The sequence below is a fragment of the Sinohyriopsis cumingii genome, chromosome 7 (assembly GCF_028554795.1).
Source record: "Sinohyriopsis cumingii isolate HCF-2022 chromosome 7, ASM2855479v2, whole genome shotgun sequence".
Classification (NCBI taxonomy): domain Eukaryota; kingdom Metazoa; phylum Mollusca; class Bivalvia; order Unionida; family Unionidae; genus Sinohyriopsis; species Sinohyriopsis cumingii.
In genome coordinates, this window is record NC_142967.1 from 8,940,892 (window position 1) to 8,965,965 (window position 25,074).

Consider the following 25,074-nt stretch of genomic DNA (forward strand, 5'->3'; position numbering starts at 1 on the left):
TAGCTAAAATCTAGTTAGGTGATGGATTTGTGGTGTGCTGTCATACTCATGATATTATATAGCTAAAATATAGTTAGGTGGTGGATTTGTGGTGTATTGCTGTACTCATATGATATTATATAGCTAAAATATAGTTAGGTGGTGGATTTGTGGTGTATTGTTGTACTCATATGTTATTATATAACTAAAATCTAGTTAGGTGGTGGATTTGTGGTGTACTGTCATACTCATATGATATTATATAGCTAAAATCTAGTTAGGTGATGGATTTGTAGTGTACTGTCATACTCATATGGTATTATATAGCTAAAGTATAGTTAGGTGGTTGATTTGTGGTGTACTGTCATACTCATATGATATTATATAGCTAAAATATAGTTAAGTGGTGGATTTGTTGTGTATTGTCATACTTGTAAGATATATAGCTAAAATCTAGTTAGGTGCTGGATTTGTGGTGTGCTGTCATACTCATATGATATTATATAGCTAAAATATAGTTAGGTGATGGATTTGTGGTGTGCTGTCATACTCATATGATATTATACAGCTAAAATATAGTTAGGTGGTGGATTTGTGGTGTACTGTCATACTCAAGATATTATATAGCTAAAATCTAGTTAGGTGGTGGATTTGTGGTGTATTGTCATACTCATATGATATTATATAGCTAAAATCTAGTTAGGTGGTGGATTTGTGGTTTATTGTCATACTCATATCAAATATATAGCTACAATCTAGTTAGGTGTTAGATTTGTAGTGTATTGTCATACTCATATGATATTACAATTGGATAACATACTAGAAGAAATGGCTTTCTTCAACATTTACTGACCTTTGACTATGACAGCTCTTCAATGGTTATCCAAACAACTGTGTAATGTAAACACTCATTTTGTGCATTTATTTGTATTAAGTCTTGTTGGAACTGCCTTCAGTGAAAAACTCTCACTTAGAATGCTGGTCACTTAATGACTCCAATGAAGAGTGATAAATTGGGGACACTCAAACACATTACCTAAAACAATTTTACATATTTTCTACAATTCTTTCCTGCTTATCTGAATTCCTGAATAATTCAACCATTTTTAAGTTCTCTGAGGAGTTAGAAACAAATTCGTGCTGATTCCATATATATTTTTTTCATTTCAGTGGTAGCTATTATAAGAGGCTCTCATTTTAGTCAGAGGTGATGCATGATAATTATAGGTTACTGCATTTGCGTGGGAAAATATGAACGAGTTTTTCGGATGGAAATACTGCATAACCTTGAGATTTAAGTATATCCATCCGACAAATGGGTTCATATTTTCCTGTACAAATGCAGTAAACTTGTTATTATATGCTCATTTTCTTATCATACCTAAGGCTTAATTATATATAAAAAATACATTACAAGAAACAAAGTAAATGAATGTATGCCATATTCTAAACTAAATACACAACTTCAGATTCATCACTACACAACAACAACATTAATGCACACATAACTCCATCCATATAAATTTAAACTTAGTCTTGTGTTAGATATAACTTTCGAAGGAAAATGGCATTTTGGTCTACTTAAAATTGAAATTTGGAGTCATATTGTGAATGAATGCACATTGCAACAACTTTTCCACTGGATCTGGAATGAATAGATTTTGGTATTTTTGTCAATTTTATGAAATGTTGTGATTATGGACTGGATTTATCAGTGTGTTGACATCTGCAAGAGTGTTTCTGTTCTGTCATTGAATATTTGAAATCATAATGTGGGAAAAATATGAAGTCTTTTAATAGCAATTATGAAAAAAGACGTTATGGAATTTAATGTTTATTTCCTTTTGAGTGCAGTAAGGAGGATGTAATTGCATTTTGAATACAGTCAAAATTACAGTACAATTTTGAAATATGTAATCAAGCTTGAGAACCCATGACATGGCTCAGGCAATTTGGATTTGCAGAACTAAGTACATTTTGAGGAATTCAGGATGTAAAACTGTAAGTATATTTTTTGCCATTCTTATTACCAGCTAAAGAAGACAGTTTATGCATTGTCACTTGCATGTTATTGGTAAGGACCCTGTCTGGCATTGATAGCTAGCCTAATCTGAAACACTGTATCAAAAAGGAAGATGCAGAATGTCCCAAAACAGCTGCTATGTGGCAGTCCACAAAACATCTCATTTAGTTCATTCAGAAATAATTCAATCAACCAATATGTAAAACACCTACTACATGATTTGTTTACAAAGTAGTTCCTAATATGCTACTGGGCACACGTGAGTTCAATATAAAGTATCATGAGAGTGCAATATCGTAAAATACTGAACGATTCTGACAATGTAAAGTTAACGGAGAAAAAAATGAGCATATAATAAATTATTGTTTTTATGATTCCTATTAAGACAATTACAAGCAAGGAAAGCAAGGCATGTGAATAGGGATAGGGTCAGTATCTACAATGCCCATTGGGTTTAATTTGTCTTAGCCGACTTGTGCCTACACAATAATATACTGTTAAAATAAATGAATGCAATATCATCTACTGAAAACTAAGCTTTTCTTTACATTTCTTTTTTGTATGACTAGTTCAAAAATAAAAACTGTAGCTAAAAGTGAATAAAGAAAATCAAAATCAAAAATAAAAAGAAGCCATCTCAAGCTGAGGAAATTTGCATAGCTTCATTTTGCTTTAAATAATATGATATAAAAAAGTCAATCCATCTGGCGTGGAGATCATAAAACAGAGTTTAAGTCCTAGTTTCCACTATCAACCAATCAGAAACATCCTTATAAAAGTACTGTTGTTTGTGACTGATTGAGCAAAATCTGTATTTCAAATTCTGGCTCAAGAATTCTGTGACTTTCACACCTGGTTAGCATCTAAAAAGCTTAGTATAAAATCGAAATTATGAAATACAACTAGAAAATATTGATTACTACAGTGAATGACAGATACATGTAACAATTTGTAATAGCAGAGTAACATTTACAAGTATAATTTTAAAATTTTAAACTTTTGACAAGAAAACTAAACAAAATATTTGTCTGTTCTGTTCTTACATGACCATGACACATAACCCTTCAATGAAACACCTTATGTAGTTTAAATGAATTACATAGCATTTGTTTCTCAAAGATCAACAAAAGTTACTTTAAAATAAAGTAAACTCTAGACTCCAAAATTGTTATGTTTATCCAAATTTTAACTGAATTTTCAGGAAATAAAAATACAAGATCTTTGGCTAACTGTAAATGAATTCTGTCGTACCAGCTTGAATTGCCAATAATGTTGATGGAAGCTTTCACGTTTTCAGCATCACACCATGCAACTGGAGACTGCTGTACAACTTGCCTCAACACATGGGACGAGGATGAGAAAGGCCTTACTCCAGTGTTCAAAGGTGATGATAGGTGTTTTACACTTATGACTTCATAAGATCCTGTTTGCTGGGCAAAATTACTGGGTTCAGCATTTTCCTTGTATTCTAATGATACAAATATTAAATATTCCAGTGTCAGTTTTGTGTAAATGTTTTATGATGGTAAAGTGTGAGAAAAATAATACAGACTCAATACTGTCAATACAAGACAATAGTACAATGAAAGCACATTTCTAGTATATTACGTTTCTCCTATGGAACCTACATGTATTGATCACATTACATTAGGATAATTTTCTTTGCTACCTCACACTTATATGAGAAACATAATTAACTAAAAAGTTTCTTTCTCCAGCAAATACATTACCTGATCAATTTAGAAGAATAGGTAGGAGGAGCAGGAAATGACAAGCGTCCTACCTCTACCTGTGTCACTCAGGAAATGCTGAGCATCCTACCTCTACCTGTGTCACTCAGGAAATGCTGAGCATCCTACCTCTACCTGTGTCACTCAGGAAATGCTGAGCATCCTACCTCTACCTGTGTCACTCAGGAAATGTTGAGCATCCTACCTCTACCTGTGTCACTCAGGAAATGCTGAGCATCCTACCTCTACCTGTATCACTCAGGAAAGAGCATGACTGCTCTACTAATGGATGAAATTCTCCTAATGCATGTTTAGCACAACAGAAGATCTTAGTTATACACGTGCTCAGAGATCCCCTATTTTCTGTGCCTGATTATAGTCTCACCCTTAAAGTTTTCCAGGCAATATTTGAATGCCAGGTTCATGGAAATTGTGTGCATTCCATGAGCCATCGTTTTCATAAGGCATAATTGTTCCATAGAGAGGCCAGTATATGCCAATTTTATATTTTCCTTTAACCATGTGGCTGGTGTTTTGATGTTATGTCTTGCTTTCTGGAAGGAAGACGTGAAAAAGCCATTGCAGATATTCTCCATATGCTTCAGATAATATTTGTGGGGATCTTGGAGTTTCACCTCTTGCAAAATATCAACTGAGGAGGGGTGAGGATAGTTATTTGTTGATTACTTAGTGACCCCAACCTGTTGGTTTTTTTGTGTGCATGGAAACCAGGTTGTGTCATTAGGACAACTGATCCATCATGATGGAACTGAATGCAATTTGTATCTATGGAGAGAGCATGTAGCTCACAGACTCTGCATGCTGAGGAAAGCACTATCCGAAAGCAAGTTTTATATGACAGCTGACTGATAAATGTGGATGACAGGGGCTTAAACTTGGAGGAGTTCAGCAATGTCAATGCCTTCGGGAGATTCCACTTTGGGAATAATGTACATGAGCACGGCCTTGATCGACAAACACTGGACAGCAAGTCTGAAAGGTCATTGCTGTGTCCAATATTGTCTCATTCATGATGCCAGAACATGTCCAAAGATCTTTATGGTGATAGGGGTAAATTCTTGTCTTCAAAAAGAAAGAGAGAAGAGGAATGGAAGGAGAGAGTAGTGTGATGTCATTGATGTGACAACAGTCTTTAGAAACCTTTCATGTCCCTTTGTATGCCTTTAGAGCAGAGGGCATTCTAGCTATTGCAGTCCTCTCCACAATTTAAGTTCTAAGATCCTTTCTGCGCAGGGCATCCTTGAGAAGACGAGACATGAAGGAGTTTTTCTGAGCTCGGTTGGAACTGTGATAATGCGGTCTGCTTGAGCAGGGTGGACATCATCACGACTCTCTTGGGAATGTCTGTAACTAGGGAGATCAGTTCATTATTCCAAGATTTATCCCATCATAGAGGACAATAAGAACTATCTGGCAGTTTGTGTCCCTGACTTTCTGAACTACATTTGCTATCGGGACTGATGGAGGGATGGAGTAGGACCACATTCCCTCCCAGCTGACTGAAAGAGCATGAATATACCATGCTTCTGGGTCTGGACAAAGGAGAAGCCAAAGGTAGGCAATTCTACCACATCGTGAAATGATCATTGGGCAGCCCCATAGCAGTTGTCATCTTCTTGACAATGACTTCACTAAAATGTTAAGTATATGGCAGACCTGAATATTTAATTGCTATTGGGCACACCACCAATGGTAATCCAATACCATGATACAAGAGTCCATGTGATTTTGCCCCTCCCTGTTTGAGGAGGAATGTAAACACTACTGAATTGTCAGATAGTATCATGTTATGTATATTTAGTTTCTTTCTCTCTGATTTTATGTTATGTCCAAAATCAAGTTCATTGTGTATATGACCAATACATTTTGTTTTGGTAAACAAAAAATATATTATTAATATTTCCCTATGAGTATAGATTAAATATTAGGATCATTATCAATAAAGATAAACATGTTTATTTGTGTCTGAGTCTAGGACATTGGTATTCCCCATAGATAAGCCTGTTGTACCTGATATTTACCATACTCTTTATTATAATTTTAGAACATATTTTATGTCCACAACTCAGAATTTTCTATAAATGAACTTTGGCTCTACTTTTGGGTCTTAGTTTATTTTATACATAATCTTGTTTACTTGAAACATTATTCATTCTTGCAATAACATCAGAAGCAGAATCATTTTTACTGTTGTTTTCAATTTTTGATTTGGGTGGAATTATCTATTCAAAATATTATTCTTGGGAAACACAAAGTTCTCTTCACAATATTTTTGGACAGAAACATTATTTTAAAACTATGGTGAATTCAGACAAGAATGATTTTGGATTATATTACTGTGATTCATCAAAAGGTTGCTGGTACATCTCCATGTCACTGGCCACTACAGCACATCAGCACCTTCAGTGCTGGATCTTATTTTGAACAGCACTGGAATTTAGTTATAACTTTATTCATTACGACTGGTGATAGAACTGTTTGGACTATTTGGGATTTAATTTGCAATACTTTAAGTTCCTTTTTGATTTTCATTTTTTATTATAGGGAAATAAATTATTTGTGGAATTTTACAAAAATTGTTGATTTTTGCTCTTTTCTATTACTTATATGTAGTTAAAGACCATACATTCATGATTATCAGGACTGCAAATGTTCTACCCAGGTGTTGGATGCCTTGAGAATGGCTTTCGTTTCCAGCAGAATTGTGTGAAGGGCCATCTCTTGTGCCAATGACCTTTCTAAAGCCCAGTAGCAAGTGTGCTCCCCAACCTAACATACTGGCATCTGTACCAAATCATTATTTCTGGTAGAGAATTTTTAAGGGATATTCCTTCTGTGAGCCATTCCTGCTTACCAAAGGAAAAGGAGGTTTTTGATGTGGGTTGAGATCATAATATTCTGATCTAGATGGCCTGTGAAAAGCTGCCATTGGACTAGAACAATGCTTTTGATGCATTTGGGAGGGAGACATAAAAGACTGAGGTGTGTGAAAAACTCCACACTGAGATAGAGGCAATAAGGTACCGACTTCTTGATATTTATTATCCATCCTACACTACAACGAGGATAGTTCAGATCTTGGATCAAAATCTTTCCAATTTTTTTTATAAAATGTTGTCAAGGTATGCTGCCATCATTGGTGGTGGAAGTCATCTTGAACTACAAGATTACATAGTTTAATGTTTTTGTGAAGACCTAAGGGCTTAGTTTGAGGAACGACATGGAATGGATGTACTTTGCACAGGTAGGTGAAGGGAAGATATTTAGGTATAGGTATTGGAATAAGAAAATAAGCATTTAATAGGTCTGAGTTGATCATGTAGATGTTACAGTGCATCTTGAATTTCAGGGCCAAAATGAATTGGTTGAGCCTGCTGAGGTCAATCACAGGTCTCAATATGATGATGGACTTTATCACCAGAAACAGTGTTGAGTAGACACCTTGTTATATCTTGTACTATCTAAACCACTCACTTTAGGAGTAACAATTTAACTCTTTCACTAGTATGTCCACTTTCACTGGACTGTTAATGATTTGCATTATGAAGGGGAAGTTTAAAGTTAAGGAGGCCTGACAAATGAGATTCTGAGGCCCTTAAAAACAACTTGGATCATCCAAACATTTTGCAGGTTGAGGCTAATTGGGTGTAACTTACTGATGGGTGGCAGGAGGCTTGCAAGAGGAGAAATGCTTTCTATCTCCCCACCCCACCTGATGGCGAGAAGTAGGTGTCGATGACTATCTATAATTTGCCTGGTCATCTTTGGGAATGGCTTCTATTGTATCCCTGCTGACAACTGTCCCTTCATTGGAATAATCCCTAAATGCAGGATGTCTGGATCAGGGATAAGAGATCTCACGCTTGACAGATATACTGTCAACTTATGTGCCATTCATTTTTCTGACCTCCTCATTTCAACCCCTGAATGGAAGGGGAGAGCTAAATGGGAGGGTGTGTTAAGTGTATGTTTCAGGATGCCCTCAGGGCATTAGCCATGGTGTGGTGAGAAGACTATTGATAACTTTTGGCAACATGGCTCATCAAATCCCATGCAAGATTGCTTCTGGCCTTCTCTGTGTGGCAAAATATTGCTGAGAACCCCAAGTCAAGCAGTGAGGGATTTGATATAACACTTTAAAGTATGACTTATACCAATGAGACAAGAAGCTAGTTAGCAACTGACTCACAAAAAAGGCTTTTGCATTACAGGGATCGTGAATTTTCTCAGAAAGATGCAAGGTGATTTCTAGACCTTTTGATGACTGCGGCAATGACCTTGAAAATATGGATGACTGCAGGTGGAGGAGGACCATTGGACAGAAGCAGGATACAGTAGATTTCTTTCATTGTTAACTTAAACTGAATTTCTTTCATTCCATTGTTGGATTGGATGATTCAGGCATTTCCATTTCATCCCCATTGTCTAGCTGGGGTCTGTCCTCCTCCTGTACACTTTAGGTCCATGGGTAAAGCATTCCATATGGCAGTGATGATGATTTATTTTTGGCAGGTATCATTTTTCCCATTGGTCAGTAATTCTTGACATCTGTGCTTGGCAACCCAGATTAGGTTTGTGGTGTTAGTCTTACTACCAGTCAAATAGTAAAATCCCACTTTAGTAGGAAATTTCAAAATATTAAGGTTGATCACAGTGACCCAGTTTTATTGCCACAAACAATGGGTTAAGAACTGCTGCCATGTGGTAAAATGGTGGTATAATAGATTCCTGATTTGGCTTGGCCAGTTTGGTTTGGCTGCATGGAATGATGAATAAAGCCAGTTCATTATAAGTATCATAGTAATGCTTTGTCCAGTTGGTCAGTTTCATTGTGCAGTACCTTCCCTGAAAGACACCGTAGCTGTTGGAATACATGGATAACCAGCAGGCTGGACAGCATTCTAGTCCAGTATAAGCAGCTTGTGACTACTGTTGTCATATATCATATGTTGGACATTTTGGTTGACAGTCAGAACAGCATACAGAGGATGATAAATGCCATAATGGTCGGGCAGTATGTACAAGTCAAATAAATATCCCCTCACATCGAGAAAGAACGTTACAGATCTGGTGCTGTCATCTGAATCTACATGGGGGGGCGCGGTGAAGGTGGCATCTCAACATCTCCCATGAGACTTGTGTGAGATTCTTTAGTGGGATGTAGGCTCAGTACCTAATCCTGAGAAGAAATAGATATTGCTCTTTTTTGTGGCCCATGCTTTGTTATCATCCTCTACTTTAATTAAAATTAAATGCTTTTAGGAAAATGGGCAGGGATGGAATATAAAGATAGTTCTGAATTTTATGCAACCTTGTTCTGTTTTAGTTTGACAGTTGTTCTTTCTTGAGAATGTAAATTTAATTTGCATTTTATGCTGCTGTATGTAGCCATTAAAAGCAAAAACAAAGTTACATTTTTCCTGCAAAAAATGGAACTTGCATGCTCCAATCACTGACAATGTAGAAAATGAAACAATAGATCAGATTTCATTGCTTTTACACAACAAGTCTATGAAGGGTACATTTTTTTTACAAAAGTTTGTAGCTGGCTTGTTTTGATGAAAGGTGCACATGCAATGATGTTGCCATGAAAACCAACTCACAAGAACCAAGACATGTGAAGATGACTAAGCAGACAATATGATCATTAACATGGATAAACTCCAGCACACTTTGATCTCATTCCTGGATGGACTGTCAAAAGAAGGGGGGTTAAAAGTGTTAGAATTTGCATGAATCGTAAAAATCTAACTTTAGTCCTTGCAGTTTCTGCAGCAGGATATGTATTGCCTACAATGATAATTTTTCAACACATGAGGGAACTCAAACAATATTCATGCATTAAAAGGATGGATCATATGTGTGCAGGAGAAGGGTTGGGTTGATGAGGTGATGCTGCAGTGGATTAAAGAATTTTCAAGTTTAATATTTTTACAAACTTGAATACATTTTCTGATATGTAATTTTCAAATGATCTGAAGGTTGTCCCACAACTTGGGACTAAAATAAAACTAATGTGACCCACAAAAAAACAGTGCATCAAAAAAATTACTTTAAAAATTACTTTAAAAATTAATTTATGATGTCCCAAGAAATATGGTGTCCCAAAATATAAATATGGTATATCTAATTAACTGCCTCAATGTACCAACTAATCTAATTAAGTCTTTTGTAACGACTAACTTTTTGTACCCACTCAATCCAATTAGCCATCTTCTTTCATCCACTATATTAGTTACAAGACATACCCTTTTAAAATTCCAAGAATTTAAATCTATTATGAAAGAGCAATTATTAATCCCCCCCCCCAGAAGCCTGAAATTATTTTTCAAATGATATCATAATTATGTATGTTTGATTTGTTGTGATAATAGTTTCTATTTTCCACCCAGGTATTGTTTAAACATACCCATTTACCTAGACTAAATTTGATTTATATTTATTATTAACCTAACTCCCCTAAAAGTGCATACCCTGTTCTGCTCAATACACCTCCCTCTATAAATGCCCACCATTAAATATAAGTAAGTGCATACATTTGAATTAGATATAGCCAATAAAGGATTCAAATCTGTAACACATATCTTACATTGTTTAACCATAAAATTGTACACAGGATATCTAGACAGACAAATTCAAAGTAAACTATGACCTCATATGTGCCATGCTAAATGGTTATCTTCAATTCAATACGCTGAGCCTGTTATTGTTGTAGGGGTTTAACACCATTTTTCAGCACAAGATAGGCTATACATGGCAGCCAATATAAATGATGGAGGAAGAACCCGGAAAACCCCAAGAAGAACCATTGACCCACGAGAAGCTACTGGCAAGCTTTCTTATGTACCCACGTTAGTTGAGCCTGAGACTCGAATCCATGCAGACAGAGGTGATATGACAGTGATCTAGACTTGTGAGTGCTTTAGACCACTTGGCCACTCAAGGCCACTAGCCTGAGTAATGTTTCTATCTGTCTTGAGTAGACTACATCAACAAACAAACTCTGAGATCAAGACACTTTAGTGGATGTCCTAGTAGACACACCCTCCTCACTTATTTTCATGCCATGTATGTCTTTTTGGTTTGAATATGGGTATAAATGCATTTCAAAATCATTTTAATTTTTCATAATATACATTCAAATGAAAGGCATATCTGATTTTATGGAGAACTCACTTATATATTATTATTATTCATTTTAGTTTTTGAATGTGATACAACAGGGCTGGTGATACAAAGCTCTAGTTGGGACCCCGAGTGGCAGAGTGGTCAAAAGTGTTCACCGTTATGGATCACTGCCATCTCACCTCTGTCAGCATGGGTTCAAGTCTCAAGCTCAGCCAGGGTGGGTGTGTGAGAAAGCTTGTCAGTAGCTTCTCATGGGCAGGTGGTTCTTTCTGGGGTTTTCCTGGGTTCTTCCTCCATGATTTATACTGGCCACCATGTAAAGCCTATCTTGTGCTAAAAAATGGATTAAACCATCTAACAACAACAACAACAACAACAATGAAGCTCTAGTTTCTTTTTCTTAAAAATGGTGGTTGTGACAAATAAATCTTAAGAGATTGTTACGATTATATTATCTTAAGTTTCAAGAAGGGCTAGTATGAGACAAAGAAATTAAGTGATTATAATCAAGAAGATAAGTTTCAATTATTGTTATTTGTTAAAAAATGATTTAGGAAAGGGTAGTGTGACAGTCATTGATATTCACTTAAAATGTTTCAGAAAAGCATAGTGTGGGACAAAGTAATTTACTGGCTGTAATTCTTATTCTTTCAGAAAAGCATAGTGACACAAAATAATTTACTGTCATTCCTATTCCTTAAGAATGTTTCAGAAAAGCAAAGTGTGAGACACGACTGCTTCGGTGGCCTTGTGGTTAGAGCGTCCACCTCAGATGCGGGAGGTCATGGGTTTGATTCCCGGCCGAGTCATACAAAAAAATGGTACTAACAGCTGCCTTGCTTGGCGTTCAGCATTAAGAGGTTAGTGTTAGGACTGGTCGGCCTGGTGTCAGGATAATGTGACTGGGTGGGATATTATGCTACATGTCTGCGGCATGATGCCCCAGTGCAAGACATCACAATAAATTGCCACACTGCAGACATCGTAGCGATATGACTTAAAATTTTTTAAAGCTACATTAAAAATCAAAATCACATCACACATCACATAGTGTGAGACAAAGTAATTTACTATTATTCTTATTCCTTTAAAATGTTCAGAAAAGAATAATGTGAGACAAAGTAATTTACTGACTGTCATTGTTATTCACTTAAAATATTTCAGAAATGTGAAGTATGTGGCAAAGTAATTTTAAATTTAGTAACTATCCTTGGTATCATTTCTACACAGTTCTGGCAGGGATAATTTGAGAAAGAGGAAACTAGGAACTGTACAAATTATTATTGGTTTAAATAGAAAGTGTTGGGTGGAATATATTAAGTGACTGCCATTGTTATATGTTTAAATTATTTCAGGAAATGGAAATTTGACAAAGAAATAAATGTTATCAATATTAGTTATAAAAGTTGCAAGATGGGATTGAATGAGACGAGAAATTTAGTGACTGTGAAAATATTTCAATAAGAGGGTTGTGAGTGAATGTTTAGGGAAAGGAAATGTGTGACACAATAATTTACTGATGGTATTAGTTATTGTTACAAATACTGTGAGTGGTTAGTGTGAGACAAAGAAATTAAGTTATTTTAATTTTATTATTACCCCATAAACTAAATTCTAGAAATAATATTGGTCAATAATCAAAACACAAAATTCAATATTTCTCTTGAAAATTGTTCTAGTGTGAGGAATCCAGGTCATGACTAGATCATGTAACTTGCAAGTCACTTTAATAACAACATATAAATGGCAGATAACATCCACATCAAAAGTTACAATGCAAATATCTCATACATGATCCAAATATATGAAATGATTTTATTATATCTAAAAATGAGTACTGTATGGTTAATTTTATCCACCAAAAGATGGCTGGACTATAATTACACAATGCTAATTTGTCATTCAATTTGGAGACAAATTTTTGTAGGCCAGGGGAGCTAACTGCCATAAATAGCTTGCTGTTTGGAAACAAACTGAATAATGGCACCTAAAAGATACTGGTGTGCCATTCTTCAACAAATAATTTTATGTAAAGCTTATGAGGAAATAAATTCATTACATGTTAGTTTACTGCCACACATAGAATGTTATGAAAGTCTTGAAACCTAGACACCTTTTTGCTGTCAACCAGGTGAGGGGAGTTTGGAGTTCAAAATGGTCATAACAATCTATACATCCCAGTAAACTATCATGTAGCTGTTATTATCCATGTGCATCTTTCAAAACATGCAAATACCATCACTGTCCTATAGGGATACAACACTTAGGAATTTTGAAGTTGCCCCTTGTGATGGAGCTATGCAGTGCTTTGTATTACATAAATTTCAAACAAGTCCTGAGTGATCCAATTGTCAACATATACCAGATTGGGACTTCTATGTCATGCCCCCAGGAATTTAACATATAGGTCATTATATGGCATCTGCTGAGATCCTCACACGATAGCCATTTATACACTTAGACATATTTATATACGAAAGTAATACTGGCACTCCTGTCCAACTCCAATGAGCTTGTCCCAGGGTTTTATAACTTTTAAACTATCGAAATTCACACCATGTAAAAATATATAAACTTATTGGGCAAGAAAAGAGAAATTCAAATATACAACTGCCACTGACCCCTAGGTCAATTCATACACCACTGTTTCATACCTCCTGTGCCATAACTTTAAAGTTATTAATGTCCTGACCCTATAAAAACATATAAACTTAGTGGGCATGAAATGACAGATCTATGTATGCAACTGATATTTGCCCTTAACACTTAACTCTGGCAACTAAGATAAGAGATCATAGCTTGGAAACTACCAAGATCCCCACCATATATATATATATATTTGTTGGGCAAGGAAAGACAGATCCCCACCATGTACATAAGTATTGGCCATGGAAAGACAGATCCCCACCATGTAGATAAGTACTGGGAATGGCAGGACAGATCCCTATGTTGTATATACGTATTGGGCAAGGAAAGACAGATCCCCACCATGTACATAAGTATTGGGAATGACAAGACAGATCCCTATGTTGTACATACTTATTGGGCAAGGAAAGACAGATCCCCACCATGTACATATTTATTGGTCATGGAAAGTAACAAGATCCCCACCATATATATATTTATTGGAAATAGAAAGTACCAAGATCCCCACCATGTACATACTTATTGGGCAAGGAAAGACAGATCCCCACCATGTACATAAGTATTGGGAATGGCAAGACAGATCTCTATGTTGTACTAATTTATTGGGCAAGGAAAGACGGATCCCCACCATGTACATAAGTATTGGGAATGGAAAGACAATTATGCAAATCTGACATTTTTGTCCTTCGAACAATTCTTATGCAATATGTTCAAACTTTGAGATGGGGTGGAAAAAGGTTTTAAAAACAAAGAATTTTAACTAGTTGAAAATGTTACAACAATGGGTAGTGTTAGCTGTAGTTAAAATGTTGCATAATAATGTGGTATGACACAAATAAATAATGATTCACTTAGCATAGGGATGTGAAAACCAATCATTTCACTTATGATTTAAATTTATAAGCATACAAATCAGCACCGAGTTTCAAGCAGCAGTATATTGGAATATAATATACTTGAAAAAGTTGCTGGTTGCTACTCTAATGAGAAACAAAAAATACTCAGCATCAAATGAGAGTTACAGACTGCTTACCTTCAAATGTTTCCTTGTATGGCAGTGGGAAAGGTGTTGGTGCAGGAGGGTCAGGGTAGGTTCCCTTCTGACCAGCAGCCAGTGTGGTCAGTGTGTATATCTCATCAATGCCTAGGTCTATTTGCAACTCTCCATTCACCACCTTATTGAAATGATATATAATGAAATTTGAGACCACATGAATATAAAATGATGGTGCAATGTAAGACTACATGAAAAAAAAAATGATAGGCTCAATTTGAGACCTCATGAATATAAAATGATGCCGCAATTTGAGACCATATGAAATTAAAATAATAGGCTCAATTTGAGACCACATGAATATAAAATGATAATGTAATCTGAGACCACATGAAAATAAAATGATAGGCTCAATTTGAGACCACATGAATATAAAATGAGACTCAATTTGAGACCAAATGAAAATAAAATAGGCTCAATTTGAGACCACATGAATATAAAATAATAGACTTAATTTGAGACCACATGAAAATAAAATAAGTTCAATTTGAGACCACACGAATATAAAATGATGTAATTTGAGACCACATGAAAATAAAATGATAGACTCAGTTTGAGACATATGAATAAATATAATGATAGAAGGAAGAATCAATAAAATTTTAGATAAAGGCAGTCTTTATTTGAAAGAATTCATAAAAAATATACAATCTGTTACAGACCTTTAATTGAGTACTTTTACCAAATTTACATTCTGTCTGCATTTAATCAGCATCCTATTTATATTCCATTCTCATTCCATTCATATTTGTATTTCATACATCATCTTGTCATCTTTCATTTGCACTGTTTGCTTCATATTTCACTCATAATCTCATCTGCATGCCTTATTTTGCATTTCATTTACATGCCTTGTTTTGTATTTCATTTGCATGCCTTGTTTTGTATTTCATTTACATGCCTTGTTTTGTATTTCATTTGCATGCCTTGTTTTGTATTTCATTTACATGATTTGTTTTGTATTTCATTTACATGCCTTGTTTTGTATTTCTTTTGCATGCCTTATTTTGTATTTAATTTACATGCCTTGTTTTGTGTTTCATTTATTTCATTTACATGCCTTGTTTTGTATTTCATTTATTTCATTTACATGCCTTGTTTTGTATTTCATTTAAATACATGCCTTGTTCTGTATTTCATCTGCATCCCTTGTTTTGAATTTCATTTGCATGCCTTGTTTTGTATTTCATTTGCATGCATCATTTTATATTTCATTTGCATGCCTTGTTTTTCATTTGCATTCCTTGTAGGTTTCATTTGCATGCCTTCTATGTTTCATTTACATGTCTTCTGTGTTTCATTCACATGCCATCATTGTTTAATTTGCATGCCTTTTGTGTTTGTGTTCATTCTGCTTTTCGTTTGCATTATTTCTGGATCCTTTTTGTCATTTCACTGGTACAAATATCCATTATAGGGTCTATATTTACATGTAAATGAAGTAAATATTGAATTATTCTACATTTAACTGAATAAGAAAACATTTAGGAAAAACCATGAACATATTTGTAAACAAACATCACTGTACCATTGTCTATCTAGAGATACTAATGTCTCAAGCACTTACAGGAAAAGCTCCAAGATTTCTGAAAAGTGTTGATGGCTGCTGATCAAATGAAAGCTTGCTATACCAAACAAACAACTTCTGGACATTAGCCTACAAAAGAAAATCAGTGTTATTCTGTATTGCCACTATTCCACTGTTAGGTTAAAAACACCAAACCCAAAAGGGCCTGATGTAACTAAGAAAGTTTAGGCTGGTTATTATTTCAATGTAGCTCCTGTTTGAGGTTTTCAAGATATTTGAAATATTCTCAAAGCAAATACAGTGTACCTCAACACAGACAGCTTATCATTTTATCATCTTGCTTAGAAGATAACAACCACACAACAATTTCACAAAATATGTGAAACAAAAATAAAGTTCTAGAACGTGAAGAACATAAGTCAATCAGATGCTGGATTTTTTCAAACAGTCTTGGACCTTCTCAGCACTGGGAATTCGTTTATTTTCATGGGCATCAACTTTTAAAAACAAGACTTTTAGTATTTATTAAATGGTGGATTGGGGGAAATGGTCCTATTGTTTACTGCACAGAAAGTCTGGTCCAGCTCTTTGACGTAGAATTAATGTTGTTTTGCATTTTTCTTCTTTCCACCACAATGTCCCTTTGACTGGAAAGGTTTATTCCTTATCCTAGGTGCAAACCATACACAAAGTTTGGCTGAGGAATGTGATTTACTAATGATGTCATTGTGCAGAAACAATTTTTCTTCCTTCATCCAGTCACACTGACTTTAACCTCTGACACTTTGGCTCCAAGATCAATAGATTTCTTTCCCACCCCAAGTGCAAATACCCATCAAGTTTAGTGGCAGTGAATGATGTCGAATGTAGTTATTGTCCAGAAACTATTTTCTGCCTTTGGTCACATTGACCATGACCTTTTGGTGCCAAGTGCAAGCTATCCTGAAAGTTTTGGTGACTGCAGGTGGTGGAGACCGCTAGCTATAGTGTGGAAACAAAATAGGTAACAGATAAACTAAAGGAGATGGACAACACAACAGATGAATGAATGAACAGATGGACAACACAACAGATGAATGAATGGACAGATGGACAACACAACAGATGAATGAATGGACAGATGGACAACACATAACAAAATGATCCACCTTATGGCAGGCTTATTAAAATGAGTATAAAACAAATATATTTGAATGAGAAAATATGAACTAATAACATTGAGCAGTATCACTCTGAGGAAGAACTTCTTCATATTTGTCCATACAAATTTATAAACTGTGTGTGTGTGATTTAGATTTTTAACGTCACTTTAAAAAAAATTCAGTCATATCACTATGATGTCTGCAGTGTGACAGTTTACAGTGATGTCTAGCACTGGGGCATCATGCTGCAGATACATAGCAGATGTCCCACCCAGTCACATTATCCTGACACCAGGCCGACTAGTCCTAACACTAACCTCCTAATGCTGAGTGCCAAGCAAGGTAGCTATTAGTACCATTTTTGTAAATCTTTGGTATGACTCAGCCCGGGTTCGAACCTGTGACCTTCCGCATCTGAGACAGATGCTCTAACCACTAGGCCACCGGAGCCATACAATTTATAGACTAATAAGTACTAAGTTTTATAAATTCTGATACAGAGTATCATAGACAAAGCTGTTGATGTGCTTTAATAATCAGACCAACCTTTGCAACATACTATTTCCATGATATTGTTAATGATGTATGGTGATATGCTCCTTGTACAGTGATATAATATGAGAATACTGTATGGCTCCCTTGTACAATGATATAATATGAGAATACTGTATGGTTCCCTTGTACAGTGATATAATATGAGAATACTGTATGGTTCCCTTGTACAATGATATGAGAATACTGTATGGCTCCCTTGTACAATGATATAATTGGACAATACTGTATGGTAGTGATGTAATGAGGATACTGTATGGTTACCTGATACATTGACATAATGAAAGAAGACTACAGCTCCCTTGTGAAGTGATATGAGAAATTACTGTATGACTCTTGTACAGTGATATAATTAGAGAATAATGTATGACTCCCTTGTACAGTGGTATAATATGAGAATGCTCTATGGCTCCCTTGTACTGGGGTATATTGAGAGGGTACTGTATAGCTCCCTTGTACAGTAGGACTTCCTTGTACAGTGGTATACTGAGAACACTACAGTTCCTTTGTATAGTGATATGTGGGAATATTGTACAGCTCTTCTGTACAGTGATATGAGAGAATACTTTATGGCTCCCTTTTAGTGATATAATGAGAGAATTTTGTACAGCTACCTTGTGAAGTGACATAACAAGAAATTACTGAATGATTCCCTTGTACAGTGGTATAATATGAGAATGCTGTATGGCTCCCTTGTACAGTGGTGTATTTAGAGAATAATAAATGGTTCCTCTGTACAGTACTATAATGTGAGAATACTATATGGCTCCCTTGTACACAATACTGTATGCCATGAGCTGACTTATGGCTCCCTTGTACACAATACTGTATGCCATGAGCTGACTTATGGCTCCCTTGTACACAATACTGTATGCCATGAGCTGACTTATGGCTCCCTTGTACACAATACTGTATGCCATGAGCTGACTGCAGCAAATGGGATATAGTATTGCTCGACAAAATTTCTATATAACATACTCATATAATATACAACGTTTGAAATTGACTTATCGCATAAAAAGAGTTAATGTTATTCAAAGATGTTGCTATGCGAAACTGCTAGGTGTTATTGAACACTGCAACATACAATTAGCATGATATCGCATATTACACAATAATTCTAACAAACTATGTGATAAAATCAGTCATATCCTTTATTCATATGATACTTACAAACTTTCCTTTGAGCTGAATTGTGACATTCTGTTGTTTTACTTCATATGGAGGCAGGGAAGGACGAATACATACAGAATGATTATGGCTCTGAATTAAAGAGTTGCAAAACAACAATTAGAAGAACATATGGAACTCTTCAATGATTATCATGATAACAGCCAAACATTTGAATGAGGAAACAAATATATTCTACTCTATCAAATTTGATAATATCACTCATTATTTAAAAAAAAATAAAATTATCTACATCACTGCCTAACTGAAATGAATAAATAACTGCACACATTTAAAAAGTTCTAGTTATCTGTATATAGACTGAAATTGCTTTTTCAATTTAACATCTAGTATTTTTACTTTACGAAAGGGAGCCCTGAGTGGCCAAGTGGTCTAAAGTGCTCTCTGTTACGGATCACTACCATCTCACCTCTGTCTGCGTGTATTCGAGTCTCGGATTCAGCCAATGTGGGTATGTGAGAAAGCTTGCCAGTAGCTTCTCGAGGGTCAGTGGTTCTTTCCATGGATTTCCCAGGTTTTTCCTCCACCTTAAATACTGGCCGCCATGTAAAGCCTGAAAAAATGGTGTTAAACCCTACGACAATAACAACTTTACGAAAGCCAAAACCTAAAGCAAGTTTACTTCAACAATAAAAATTCATTATTACAAGCTATGGCTTCCTCGAAAATTTGAGAGGGTATTTTTTGAGGGTATTATTATTTGCAGTCTAAGACTAATATAAAGCAGTTGGAAAGACATACCAATGCAGTTTGGAACTCTAGACAGTGCACTGAATGGTTACACGCAGTCTTCAAAACAGTACAGACTTTGTAATCTAACATTTTACATTGTGACTTCCAAACAATTACTCAGGCCAAGAACTCTTGCATGAGACATCACATTTACAGCATATATACGTCACTGACAAGCACTAAAACAAGTACCTATATACCACATGTAACCAGATGGCACATGTAATCAGAAACCATATGTAACCAGGTAGGACATGTAATCAGATGGCATATGTAACCAGATAGTGCAAGTAAAGAAACACTACATGTAACATGATACCACATGTAACCAGATAGTGCAAGAGACACTACATGTAACATGATACCACATGTAACCAGACAGCAGCTACATGTAACATGATACCACATGTAACCAGACAGCAGCTATATCCAGATACCACTTGTGCAATTAATTAAGTAAAGTTAATGTGTGCTGACATAGTATAGTATTCAAAATGAGAAAAGGTAATTAAAGTTTTAAAAATCCTCAAATACCTGTAATTCCCACATTTTTCTGACACAAAAATACTGAGCACGGTTATTCCCTTCTTTAACTGTGGTTATTGTGTTATAGTTTAATATGAGGATGGAGTGTTTGCATTTTTTTTTTTAACCTACTAAATACTAAGCAACGAATTAAATACTGAATGTTAAGGAAAAGGTTAAATTGTATAGGACACTATGAGACAGATTAAATCATGTGTCCCAGGTGGCCAACTGGCCAAAAGTGCTGTGCTCACTTTTACTGATCACTGCCATCTCACCTTTGTCCATGTGGATTTGAGTCTCAAGCTCAGCCAGTGTGGGTATGTGGCCAATGTGGGTATGTGGCCTATGTGGGTATGTGGCCAATGTACGTATATGACCTATTTTGGTATGTGGCCAATGTAGGTATGTGAGAAACCTGCCAGTAGCTTCTGTGGATTGGTGGTTTTTACCAGGGTTTTCATGGTTCTTCCTCCACCAGTCATACTGGCTGCCATGTATGGCGTATTGTGTGCTTAAAAATGGCATTAAACCCACAACAAATACAAGAAGTTAAATTGGTTACAACACCACTACACAGTTGTAATGCACAAGTCGAACGTTTTCTAAATATTAAGTAGAAAACAAATAATGACTTTTAATTTCAACAGGACTATGTATTTATGTTCAATTAAACATCCTTGGCATCTTAAAGGCAACACATACAGCACTTGGGATGAACTAATGTTTCATGTCATTGACAATCAAGCTGATCCGAATAATTATAATCAGTGACTCAGTGCACAAAAAATTCAAAGGCTGCATTTAAAACTACTCTTGATATGGGTGCACAGTCTAGTGCAGTTCCATCTCATTCATAACAAAAACATGATATCCATAATATGTACTCATTCATAACAGTAACATGATATCCTTAATATGTACTCATTCATACCAATAACATGATATCCATAATATGTACTTATCGATACCAATAACATGATATCCATAATATGTACTCATTCATACCAATAACATGATATCCATAATATGTACTCATTCATAACAATAACATGATATCCATAATATGTACTCATTCATAACAATAACATGATATCCATAATATGTACTCATTCATAACAAAAACATACACTTTTGCAGGTGTGAACTTTGAACAAAATGGCAGTGAGCAAACACTTGTTTGAGAGCTATGAATTAAAATATTTATTTGATTGTGCAATTGAAAACAGTGGCTTTTGTATCACATGTTTAATGCTAGTGATGTTATTCAGACATCCCAAAAGTATATGCAATACAGAACATACATTTATTACTAAAATTATGACACCAAATGCTTTGCTTAAAAAAGCATCCTGCATCATAATTTTGGTTATAAAAATTAAGTAACTAGTCTACTGCAACCGTTCATCCAACCCAGTCCCTTGACACAGTGGGTAATTTGTTTCATTTTCAAATCATGGAAAACTATTCATAGTTTCTTCCATCAAGTCCTTTGCTTTTGAAAATGAGCCACAGGCTCATGATTGTCTTCTAAATCTGGCCTATTTATATTTATTATGGGCATTCAAGAGTGGCATTTAAGGGCATCAAGTTCTCACTGTTCATGACGCAGAGAATGCTATTGTGACACTAAAGAACAGTTTCTTGAATTCTGTCATGTATAACACAGGTTTAACAGGATCTTGATAATCATAGTGTTAGTTACCATGGTTTCTATGATGACAGTAAGATCCATACTGTCTTGGCTTGTAAGAGACACAATACTGCCTCCCCCTGGCAAGAACTGTACCCCTTGATTCTTTCCCAGATACATCCATCCAGGAGAGGTAAACTGTGTGGTGTGGGCTGAAAAAGGAATAATAAAGGTCCTGTTAACATAAGAATAACATGTTGTACTGTTAGGGCCAGCACCCAGGATCTATTTTATGTCCTGCATTATTATGTAATTTAAATTTCGGGGGGGTGCGAGGCCTGGGCCTGACGTCCCGCTTGCCAAAGGAAAGTGAAGTGTCTCTCATAGCCTCTCCTTCCCAGGTGTAGTGATCGTCGCAGGACCACTGTCTCGCTCTGCGGGGCAGGAGGTTACTTGCATATGGCCTCTCCTACACTATTGTGTCCACAGCAGCACCTTCACACGGTGCCCCCTGTTTTAACAGAGCCTGCTGTGTGGCGCGACCGAGTACCCGGCGGTATAACTGGATGGGCAGACTGGGCTCATTAGCCTTGGCAGGCAACCAGTCTAAGAGAAGGGAAACTCTGACCCAAAACCTGGGCAGATGAAGCACGTTAGCCTTGTCAGGCAGTTCATCTAGGAGAAGGAAACTCTGATTCAAAACCAACCAAGTCCCATCCATTGGATTATGGCTCCACTGCCTTGTGGATATCTTCGGGAGAAGGAAAGGCTACGGGAGTAAACCCAGACAGAAAATCAGGAGTGGAGCCCCTAAGGCGGCTGGGGGTCGACTACGACCTCCTTCCGGCAGCTCCTGCATCCAAACTGGTGCCAAATGTCATGCTCAGCATTCCTTTGGACCCCACCAGCAAGGACGAGAGGGGGATCCTGACGTCTGGGCAGCCCAGGATCTTCATACTCCACGCCCAGGCTTGCGCCCTGGAGAGGACACTCCAGTCTCGCTACTGAGTGAGGAAACAACACGGAAGCTGACAGTTTATGGGTTATAAGTCCCACCCGATTGGTGTAGGGAAGGGGCGCCATGGGTCAGCTTTGACAGTGGGAGGGATCATCGTGTCCCACTGGCCAACTATCGCCCGCCTCAAGCCGGGCAGCCCCCGGTCAATAAGGTGTTGACCCGCCATCGTCTGCCTGCTCCAGTGGGTGTCTGGAGCTCAGTGTGTTGTTCAGCATGACAAGCAGACGGTAATTCCACACCAGACAAAAGAAACAAGAAACCAATAAAGAAGACTCCAGCTCTTCGATTTGCAAGCTGGAATGTGCGCACCATGTGTACAGGCATCTCCGATGACCTCAGAGAAGTGGACGACACCAGAAAGATGGCCATCATCGATAGAGAACTCACCAGACTAAATATCAGCATAGCTGCTCTCCAGGAAACCAGGCTCGCCTCTAGTGGCTCCCTCAGAGAGGAAAACTACACCTTCTTCTGGAAGGGTTGAGAACCTGAGGAGCCCCGTCAGCACGGAGTGGGCTTTGCCATCAAAAACAATCTCCTGGCCTCAGTTGAACCTCCCACAGGGGGCACTGAGCGTCTCTTGTCCATCCGCCTCACCACTGCTTCTGGTCCTGTCAACATCATCAGTGTCTACACCCCAACCCTCACGTCATCAGAAGACATGAAGGATCAGTTCTATGGGCAGCTGGACGAACAGATCAAAGGATGCCCCAAAAATGAACCACTATTCCTCCTCGGCGACTTTAATGCCAGAGTAGTGCGGACCACGAGTCATGGCCTACCTGCCTCGGATATCATGGCACTGGAAAGACCAACGAAAACGGCCAGAGACTGCTGGAGCTATGCACCTACCATGGCCTGTGCATCACAAACACCTTCTTCAAGTGTAAGCCACAACACAAAGTGTCATGGAAACACCCCAGATCTCATCACTGGCACCAACTCGACTTGGTCATCACCAGGCGCTCTGCCCTTAATAGCGTCCTCTCCACCAGAACCTACCACAGTGCAGACTGTGACTCCGACCATGCCCTTGTGAGCAGCAGAGTGCGACTACAGCCACACATGCTACACTGCTCAAAACCAAAAGGATGTCCTCGCATAAACACTGCGCAGATGTCAGTCCCTGGAAAGGTGGAGGAGTATGTGTCTGCCCTGAACAAGGCTCTCCAGGACCTGCCTGAGTACGACGCTACAGCCAAGTGGAACGCCATGAAGGGTGCCATCTACAGTACAGCTACGTCAACGTTTGGCAAGAAGGAACGACCCAGCCAGGACTGGTTCAATGCACACCTATCAAGGATGGAACCACAAATCAAGGAGAAACGAAAAGCCTTCATAGCTTACAAAAAATGCCCTAATGAACGGACGCTTGCTGCTCTCAGAAGTGCCCGAAGTAACACCCAACGCATTGCTAGACAGTGTGCGAACGAGTACTGGCAACAACTGTGTGAAGGGATCCAGCGCAGTGCCGAGTCCAGACACATCCAAGGTATGTACAGTGGCATCAAGAAGGCTCTAGGCCCTACAGTGAAAGGGGTCGCTCCCCTGAAATCCCTGATGGGACAGAAGATCACAGACCATGGGCAACAGATGGCCAGATGGGTGGAGCACTACTCAGAACTATACTCCCGAGAAACGTCAGTCACTGATGCAGCCCTCAGCAGCATAAAGAATCTGCCCACCATGGAAGAGCTCGACAAAGTGCCAACCTTAGAGGAGCTCAGCAAAGCAATCGACTGCCTTCCAAACGATAAAGCACCAGGTAGTGACAGCATCCCGCCCGTAGCTATCAAACGTGGAAAACCAGCATTGATTAAACCACTGCACGAGCTACTTTGCCACTGCTGGGAGGAAGGAGTAGTCCCCCAAGACATGCGTGATGCCACAATTGTGACCCTTTACAAAAACAAGGGCGACCGCAGTGACTGTAATAATTACAGAGGGATCTCGTTCTTGAGTATTGTTGGTAAAGTGTACGCTCGCATCATACTCAACAGGCTGCAGTTGCTGGCAGACCATGTGTACCCGGAATCACAGTGCGGCTTCAGAGCAGGCAGGTCGATGGCAGACATGATCTTCTCCCTACGACAACTCCAAGAGAAGAGCAGAGAGCAAGGTCAACCACTCTACATGATGTTCATCGACCTCACCAAGGCCTTTGACTTGGTC

At 37.5% G+C, this 25,074-nt stretch overlaps 1 protein-coding gene across 2 annotated transcripts in view; it reads right to left on the minus strand.

The window, feature by feature from the left end:
* Positions 1 to 25,074, minus strand: part of LOC149794715 (galactocerebrosidase-like) — a 97,413-nt gene that overhangs the window by 18,497 nt on the left and 53,842 nt on the right. The window contains exons 11-15 of one of the 2 annotated variants that reach the window (XM_089964334.1): positions 21,957 to 22,096; positions 18,977 to 19,066; positions 16,149 to 16,238; positions 14,561 to 14,702; positions 3,254 to 3,470 (exon numbers count right to left, since the gene is read on the minus strand). In XM_089964334.1, the coding sequence (XP_089820460.1) occupies positions 3,254 to 3,470; positions 14,561 to 14,702; positions 16,149 to 16,238; positions 18,977 to 19,066; positions 21,957 to 22,096 (679 nt within the window). The remainder of the gene's footprint in view (positions 1 to 3,253; positions 3,471 to 14,560; positions 14,703 to 16,148; positions 16,239 to 18,976; positions 19,067 to 21,956; positions 22,097 to 25,074) is intronic. The other variant, XM_089964335.1, reaches the window with a different exon arrangement.